At 47.6% G+C, this 9478-nt stretch overlaps 1 protein-coding gene across 1 annotated transcript; it reads right to left on the minus strand.

Moving 5' to 3' along the window:
- Positions 1-231: 231 nt before the first annotated feature.
- mex3c (mex-3 RNA binding family member C) lies at positions 232-5108 on the minus strand. The gene is made up of 2 exons (XM_023836566.2): positions 4235-5108; positions 232-3084 (listed from the first exon to the last, which is right to left on the minus strand). Exons 1-2 carry the CDS (start codon positions 4740-4742, stop codon positions 1841-1843), a joined length of 1752 nt encoding a protein of 583 aa, XP_023692334.2. The 5' UTR covers positions 4743-5108; the 3' UTR covers positions 232-1840.
- Positions 5109-9478: the final 4370 nt, after the last annotated feature.

A 9478-nucleotide genomic window follows, 5' to 3' on the forward strand; every position in this document is an offset into this window, starting at 1 on the left:
TGTTACTCTAAGTTGTATTATGAAAATACCACATGGAGTAGAAGGTTACTCCTTAGAAAAGGATGAAGTTCACAGACACCCATTTAACCTGCTTGTACACCCCCTGCTGGTGAGCTGGGGAATTGCAATGCCTCCAGTCACTGCCTTCACCCAGGGCTTTCAGAGCAGACCCAGCCGTTTACATTACACTCACTCCGGCAAGGAGAAACAAGATGCCCACTCAGACAAGGCTTTTAAAATGAAAGTCTTTATTAACTAATCAGAAAAATAAAACTCTTAATTTTCTTTACAGCAAATATATAATATCAGTGCTTTGGCCACATTTACTTAAAGGCCCTTTATCATAAAATATAGTTTTAAACTTCTCAATTTATATGCCCTAAGACTGCCCTACATATACATAACTGTAATAAAATTAGCAAATACTTAACTGTTGATACAGTATTTATATTTAGATACAATTATTTCAATCTTAAGTTGGTGGCTTACAGATGACACGCGGTTGAAGTGTTAGATCCACAGCCTTTTAGTTGCAGTGTACAACGTGGTACGTTAAACATGCCTGTGTACATATGCTCCCCCAGCTACGACAGCCCCAGGTTCAATACTGTCAAACTATACAAGCAGCACACTGCGTCGCCCATTATCAGAGAAAAATAAAGCCTTCTGTAAACAAACTGATTTTTACGTGTATATATACACAAAAAAAGGTAACTTCAAGAGGGTGGGAAGTTCCTGTTGACAGCACGTGGTGCTGCAATGCAAGGTCAGCACTGGCCTTGGGCTACACAAATAGAAGGCTCTCAACCCAGGCTCAACAAGACCAAACACTGAGGAATGGAGAAGTGTGGAGGTGCTCCCCCCTCCCTCCAGATGGCTCACAAACAGCAAACTGCCCTCATGTGCTCCCCCTGCTGGTGCACTTTAACAGGGGCTGGGGAGGGCCATGCTCAGAGCCATACCCAGGGAGAACGGGAGCTGTGGGTGGCTTTGAAGTGAAAGTCGAAACTGGCTGTCACACACAATGCACTGGGGTGGGGGGGGGGGGGTGGGGGATGCTGGGGCTAGACTCCCTCACACCGAGAGGAAATTAACGGTTTTTAAAAATAAATACTTACAGATATGGCTGGAAAAGTCACCATCCAGCATTCCTAAAGAGAGCTGGAGAGAGTGACCGCAGTGGCCCATACTCCACAGGAAGGTCACGGCCGTACCTAAGCACGTCCCGGCCCTGCCCTGTAACATGGCCCCACCCAGGGGACCAAGTGAGGCAGGGGAAGTTTTTGGTAATAGTGAAATGCATGCCATCAAAGGCCAAAAAGCATATATTAAAAAAAATAAAATTTATCGTTTCACTGTGCCTTCTAGCCTGCACAACACACTAAGATCAACTGCTCAATGGAATTAGGCACAAGTTGTAGTAAACGTAAAGCTTTCTTTAAAAAAAGAAAAAAAAGAAATGCGCAACATGGCAGTACTCGCAAACAATGCTGATGGCTCTGAAACGGAAAACGGGGAAAACCCTAGCTGTCCTACCACCTGTAGTGCGAGACCAGACGTCCCAGAATCTCAGACGCTAATATAGCAGCTAAAGCAACCCGGATAAAAACATGGAACTGCCATGACCAGCGACTAAGACCTCCATCCTGAACTCTTTGTTCAAACCTAATTTAACAGTCACTGAAAAAAGTATACATAACATTATAAAAAAATAAAACTTACGAGTAAGTGGATTAATCTGGTTAATAAAGGATTAAAATAATTAAAATAAACTCTACGTCGCTGATGAGGGAACCCCTCCTGGCCAGTAACAGTTCACTTGGCCCGTCTGCAGGACGGTTCACATGTTACGCAGCCGGAGCGCCTGAGTGACAGGTACCTGGCACACCGGACAGACCGGATCATCCATCTGGCAGATGCGATTGGCGCACTCCATGCAGAAGAGATTGTGCCCACAGGGCACCAGGGCAGCGACACTCTCGCTCTCCATGCAGCGGACGCAGTCCTGTCGGCCACGGTAAGCCCCCCCGGGGCCGGCCGATTCGGGAGGTGAGCTGGAGGTGGTGCTGTCGCTGGAGGAAGACGACGAGAAGGCCACACTCCCGTAGACAGAGAAGCAGGGGATGCGGGCGCTGACTGGGTCGCTGCGTGCATGGCGGCCAGCAGGGGGCTCCAGTGCCTCATGGAAGGTGGGGGAGTGGCGGGGGGTGCCTGGCTGGCTATCACGGCAAGGGACGGGGCCGCGGCTCTCCAGAAGTGGCAGGCTCTGCTCGAAGGGGCTCCACAGAAACGGGTGCTGGGGGGCACCGAGGGGCACAGCTGTGACAGCCAGGGTCTCAAAGCCAGGTGGCTCCTGGTCTTCCGGCCCCAGGGGCAGCAGATTCTCCCCAAACCAGAAGCCGCCAGCAGTGCTGCCACTGCCGCTGAAGGTGGGACTGAAGTCCGCCATGCGGCCCCCTCCACCGCCGTAGAACGACTCGCTGGAGCCGCTGCCGAGGGAGCTAGAGCTGCTGTTGCGATAGGTGGAGGAAATGCGGCTACCGCTGCGCCCCCCGGTGGTGGCCGCCGCTTCCGCGTCGAAGCTGACGTCGGTGCCGTTGCAGTGGAAGTCGTCATCGTCGGCAGCCTGCTCAACATAGCTGCCAGTGCGCACGGCAATGTGGGCCTCGATCTCCTCTCGCGCTCGGTCCACGTTCTCTGGCATGCCCGTCACCTCAAACACGGGCTCCTTGTCGCGGCTCGGAGTCACAATGTAGGTGTGCGTCTGTTGCTGGATGCGCTTGATGGTGGCCCCCTTGGGCCCCACCACAAGGCCCACGACCCTGTAAGGGACCCGCACTTGGATGGTGGTCTGACCTGGCAGGACGGGACCACCCGCAAGGCCTGGGCCCGCCCCTGCCAGGGGTCCGGGCTTATTGCGGGAGGCACGGATCAGGGAGAAGTGCTCGGCGGCAGACAGGATCTCTTGTTTGGCCATCGCCACATCCTCCTTCCGCCCAGTAACCACAAACACAGGCTGCTCTCCACGCACTGGGGTCTTGATATAGGTGTTGGTCTTTGCTCGTAGTGCCTTTATCTTGCATCCTTAACAGGAGACGTAAACAATGTCAGAGGCAGGCAGACCATTAACAAGACTCCAAAAGGTTCTAAAGAGATCGATTGTAAATAATGACTAAGTTTAAAGTGTATCCTACATGTTTAATAATCTTGGTGTTACAGTATTGAAAAACAAAGTGAACAGAAAACTTTGGAAACTGGCCATCTGTACACGAGTTACAGTAACCTGATCCAAGACCCCTGATACAAGAGAATATTTCCCATAAGTCTCCATCCTGCTCTACTCCACAACAGGAACCCCGGCACTTTTAGTCAGTGACATCAACCACTGCGTCATCATTAACACAAAATAAGGAGAGTTGCTTCCCAAAGGAGAATTGAATAAGAGACATCAAGTAAGCAGATGGGATTCGATCAGGTCTAATCGACTATGATCAATGATACAGATACCCTGAGTCTGACGTTCACATCGTGTCATCTGGGACCACGTGTCACGGAGACCGTGCCTTTAGATCACACATTAAAATCCCATTTTTGCAAAACGGACGCAGTTTTAACTTAATTCTTCTTGAAAGTGTCCGCCAGACGAGCGGTCCAGGAACAGAAGAGATACCCCCACCTCCGAGTAAGCGACAGACAGTATGTGACGCTAACAACTTCAGCCTGCCACCCCAGCATACCGAAACTAAGTTGTTTTCGACATGTTGGTATGGTGGAAAAACACAAGGAAGCGGCTCCCCCCTCCACAGCCCGGCTCCGCGTTAGCTGCCATAGACTAGCCTTAGCCGGTCAAGTTGGAAAAGTTCACCAAACCCAAATTTCTGTGACATATCACATAAAAAATAAAAAAGCTTAAACATGTAGATTTAAAGTTATTCAGTAAGGTCATACGCATTTCACAGGAGACTAAGGTAAGCTACGTTAGTCGCACGGCTAACATGCTCGAGCCATTAGCCGTTAGCATGCTTACGTTCAGCGCGAGACATTTCCAATCACACGTCCAGATATTTCTCGTAAAACGCCTGCCGTCGCCCATATAAAGGGTCATTTTTTACTTAAAAGCCAAAGAGCGACTGACAACGAAAATATCCCCCGGCTAGCAGAGCGTGTGGCCAGTCACTGGTGTGAAGCCCGGCGCTGTTAGTCAGCGAGGTAATGAGGCTAACGCCGAACTCACCCTGCCTGCCCACTATCTCCGCTACGTGCTCGGAGCTGGGCACGGCGACACACTCGGTCGTATTCACTCCTTTCCTCCTCAACAAGGAGGACGACTCCATTTCGAAGGCCGACGGCATCATTATTATCCCGGGGAAGTGCTGCGCCGTCGAATCGTCCGCCACGCCGCCATAGAGCATCGCAGTCTCCGGGACTTCCATGCCAGGCAGCATAACCGTGGCTAACCCGGGGAGTTGGGCCTGCGCAAGCAGCCCGCCGGTATCCGCGTCCTCCGGCTCACTCTCGTCCGTGTTTCCTTCATCCTCCGGCGCCGCCTGGTGACATCGCAGCGGCTGGAGGTCCAGCACAGTTCCCAACAAGCTCCTATGGGGCGTGGGGCCCGAGTGTAGAAGTGGCTCCCGCGTCTCTGTATGGTCGTCGAGGCCCATCCCGGCGAACGCCTGCGCGACCAGCGGCGGGAGCTCTGGCTCGGTCTCCTCGCTCTCCAGCAGAGACGTGCTGCTAGGCATCGCGGACCCGCGCCCCGCCGCTTCAAGTCCCAGTTTCACAGCGGGGAACAATCGCCACCTAGAGCGGATCTCCGAGCGCTGCCGTCAGCGAAATAAAACGGGCATTTAGGGCGCTGCGGCTCGGAGCATCGGGAGGTGCTTCTTTAATTGGGAGAAAAGCGCCCGCGCCCCGGTAATTTGGTCACCGCGAAGATACCTGCTCCTTTTATTTTTTCTTTCCTTTTTTCCGCCCTCCTTCTCTGTCTTTGTTTTATCACTAAGACCGCATGCAGCTCCGCCCCTTTCAGCCGAATCGACTTCCAATTGGCTCTTTCAGGCGCACGATTATTCGGCCACTTGTGTTTCGTCGCCACCTTCCTTCTTCTTTTACTTCTTCATTTACTTGCATTCTTGGAGATACGCTGCCGCCACCTGCCGTTGTGGAAGGTCATTGTGCCTCTTTAAAAGCAACGAAAGCATGTCTGTCGGCCCTGTTGATGCAACATTATACCTAAATCTTTGACTTGTTCTCCAGAGGGGCAAAGTCATTGCAAATGCAGTGACATTGCTGAAAATCCATAATAATTATATTAGAATTGCTTCTTAGCTGATTCAGTATGAGTGAAACAATCGTTTCTCCCTACACCTGCAGACTGGGCCATGAATAGCCTAGCAGATTTAGGGTGTTTAGAACTTTAAATAGGTCCCTGGAAAACAAACAAACAAACAAATAGATAGACAAACAAATAAACATTTACACATTATACTGGTGTGTTCATTTTCAATTGGAAGGTCAGGATTCTCAAGTTCCTAGTCAGAAATTTCAACTGAAATGCCCCTTAAGGCAGACTTCTGACCTCTGCAACCCAACCTCAGAATTCAAGAAAGCTGCTCTGTTCATCAACATAAAAAGCAACAGTAATTATCTGTCCATACTGCACTTCTGTATTATTTCTCATTAAATTGGTTGTGCACACAGTTCTATCCAGCCTCTGTTGCAGGGTTGCCAACTCTGGTCACCTGGCTGCAGTGAGATTTTCAATTTGAGACAAGTCTGCACAGACATTCACATGCATTTACATGTATGTGACAGTTTTATTACCTTGTAAATAGAGTGTAGGGTTTGCAAACTACCCCAAAACCTTTGATGTAGCTAATTTTGTTTATAATGGAATAATATAGAATTATAGATATCAACTGGTACTGCTAACAATGGCTAACAACGAACCTGGGTAGAACTGCTATTGCTAATGGATAACCTGGCTATTTGTACTGGAATGTGGTTAACTTGGGTCATTCTGAGCTCTGACCCCCCTGTTCAACAAACAAATTTCTTCAGATTGAAAGTGGCAACCCTAGCAGAAGACCGAATGTGCCTTTTTGTCAGGGGGATCAGATTTTTTTTTCTGCACTGTTACTTGTATATTAGGAAGGGCTATTAATGGTAATATAACATATGAAATGGTCTCTACTTGTGACCCTGACCAGGATAAGCAGTTAAAGAAATTGATGGATGGTGTAGTTTAGGGCAAGAAACATTTTGTGAGCTTTGGGTCTGCTTGTTAACATGTATAGCTCAATCAGTCCAGTCTGATTAACAGTCAATGTGTTTTTTTAATGACAAATATGTTTCTTTACATTATTTAAATACATTAATCTCACTTTGTAGCTAAAACTAGTTCATTATTATAAAAAAATGTTATTATAAATTATTATACCATATTTATTATGATATATATAAATGTTGACCTCTGGTAGCCATATTGATGACACCCCCCCCCCTAAAAAGCCCTCCCTTCTGTCTCCATCTCCCCAATTGCAAGTTCATTGATGTGATGAGTCCATTTGCCTTGTTGCTTGTCATCAGGGGCGCCATAAGGGGGAGGAAAGCTAGGACGATTCCAAGGGCCCCTGAGTGACAGGGGCCCTAAAAAATTGGGAAAATAACTGTATTGGTTTGGACTGGGGGGCCTAATATGATATGCTTTCATGGGGCCCAAAATCTCTAGCAACGCCCCTGCTTGTCATCATTTGTATCTTCAACATTTATGGATCTTTTCCAATGCAAGGAACTCATAATATGCCCAAGATATTTTATTCATTGATGCATTCTCTATTCCCACATGTCCTAAGCCACAGGCAGACATGTAGCCCTATAGTAAAATTTGACACCCCCTCCGCCATGGCAGGGAATAACTCAGGACAGGGTGTCAACAAATCACCGGGCATACACACCCACTCACAGCTATGAACAGTGTGGTAAATCCAGTTCACCTTAGCATGGTTTTGAACTGTTGAGGGGGGGGACCGGAGAACATCATAGGGTTGGGTGGGGAATTGAACCCTGGTCTCCAGAGGTATGAGCTGACCATGTTCGTGCCATCCCAGGTTGACATGTTATACAATATAGTCCCTTTGTAATGAGAATGGCTTAAAGCAGGAATCTCCAGCTCTGGTCCTGCAGAGCTACTATCCAGAAGTTTTCTATCCTACCTGGCTTCTGATGAACCACACCTGTTCCTGGTATTTACCTTAAAACAGGTGTGGCTCATCAGTAGCCAGGTAGCACAGAAAACCTACTGGACAGTAGCTCCCCAGGACTGAAGTTGGAGACCCCTGGCTTAAAGCATTGTTACCCAACCCGGTCTAGGGGACCCAAACAGTCCACATTTTTGAGCAAAAACGTGGAGTGTCTGCGGTTCCCTGAAGACCGGACTGGGAAACATTACCTTAAAGGAAACTGTAATTTTCCACTTATGCAGCTATCAAACCTCTTCATAATGTATTTTTTGCAAGACATACATAATCTGTGATATGAATGTTTGAAAAGTAGAATTTTTTTGTATTTTGAGGTCATTTTTCAGATAATGCTATGATCAAATTACGGATTATGTCTGTTGACTTGTTACTGACCACGAAAATTCTGGACACTAAACAATTCAATCACCCTGTTTTTGAACAGACTGGGGACACACTTATACTAAATGTTATCATCCACTGGGTCTTTCCAGGATGTCCATTGCTTTGTCTTTTGTGTTTCCTGGGATAAGCTCCAGGCTCACTGATGCCCTCTATTGGAGAAATGGTTATAGAAAATAGATGGATGAATTATTTCTTCATTATTGATAAGTAATTATGTTTTTTTTCCATATTGTGTCAGTGTGATATATTGAGGTGATATTCACCAATACATCTGCTGAAGCCAAATTTATGAGAGAGAATCCAGGTTAATAAAAGTGTTTAAATAAATGGTGATTGTCTTGTCTATCATTGCCATTTCTGTCATTCTATTGAACTTTTCTCCATGTAACTGCAGTGGGGTTAGGTAATCCTAAAATGGGATTCAGCAAGACTAAAGAAAAGCCAAAAAATTGATTTTCACAGTGTGGAGGTTGTAGAGAGGGTTTGTATTGTTGTGCTGGGGAAAGGGCACATGGAGAATGGCTCTGAGGTTAACCTGAGGGGATTCCAACAAACCTATACTGGTGCCGAGTTGCTCAAAGCCTAGAATATGTTGAAACTGTGAAATATGCACCACCAGGGGGCGACAAAGGCAGTAACATACAGCTATGCCTGCATGCTTGATGCAGCAGCAGGAGATGAAGATATAACCAGCCTTGGTGGAAATACAAAAATCCTTCAGGCAAACACAACAGCAGAGCAAACTGTTGATGTCTGAAAAAAACGGGACTAAGACGACATTTGAAGTGGCAAGAATGATTGTTCAGGGCTCTTCTTTTGCCAATGTCAGTGCTGCTCTAACAGAAAATAAAGATTAGGGGCAGTGAAGAGTGAAGATTAGAGCATGCACTCTAAGCTGCAGCCCAAAGAAACAGCAAGGAAGGAGCCCAAGCTGCTCTATTTTCAGGTCTGACAAAGGAGGGTCTGTGAAAAATACAGGGCAGACTGTCGTCAAGTCATTACCACATCGGTACAGGTGGAAATAGTGAAAAATACCCTATGAACTGGCCTGAGGATGCAAGTGTGTGTGTGTGTGTGTGTGTGTGTGTGTGTGCAGGGGAGGACAGCCATTGAGCGCTTTGTGCACTATGACTCATCTCGTCCACTTTAGTCCTTCTACCACTTTTCATGTAATTTTCAATGTAGAATAAAATTCTACCAAAGCTGAAAGAGGGAGAGAGAGGGACTGCACTTATCCTGAGCCAGCGACTGCCCAAGAAGGACTCCAAATGGAGGGGTGATGGGGTGGAGGGAGTGTGTAAAATGGAGGTTACCTGCATGGCAAATGGTTCCCACTTTGGGGTGGTTCTTCAGAGCATATTCATACTAACCCGGGGGAGACAAGTGAAGGGAAAAGGCAGGAGTCTCCAAGAAACCCCCCTGGGACTAAAAACCACTTCCTGTTCAACAGGCAGCGAGCGAGCGGAGGCGGGGGGGCTCTCTGAGACACAGGCTGGGATCAGGCCATCGCTGACGTATCAGCACCTTCATCTCCATCCAAACATGGCAAAGCCTTACTTAGGATTCAAAAAACAAACATTATTTATTGATGGGGAGCATGGGGCAGAACTGTAGACATGTACCTTTAGGGTTGTGGGTTCGATGCCCATATCCCTGAAGGTGCAGAGTTTGCATGCTGTCCCTGTGTTGCGTGGGTTACCTACCACAGTTGAAAAAACAAGTGAGAATATCATAAGCTTGGCCCACCCAATCATAAGCTTGGCCCACCCAATCATAAGCTTGGCCCACCACCCTTGGTAAAATCACCTGTGCTATGGCCCATCTAACGCCTCAAA

This window comes from Paramormyrops kingsleyae, chromosome 2, assembly GCF_048594095.1.
Source record: "Paramormyrops kingsleyae isolate MSU_618 chromosome 2, PKINGS_0.4, whole genome shotgun sequence".
NCBI lineage: Eukaryota > Metazoa > Chordata > Actinopteri > Osteoglossiformes > Mormyridae > Paramormyrops > Paramormyrops kingsleyae.

What these genes read in the sequence shown, in the direction of transcription:
- mex3c (XM_023836566.2), bottom strand. Translation starts at nt 4,742, where the DNA reads ATGCCTAGCAGCACGTCTCTGCTGGAGAGCGAGGAGACCGAGCCAGAG. An exon ending in GGAGATAGTGGGCAGGCAGG is followed by an intron (nt 3,085 to 4,234) that starts GTGAGTTCGGCG and finishes TCTCCTGTTAAG; the next exon opens with GATGCAAGATAAAGGCACTA.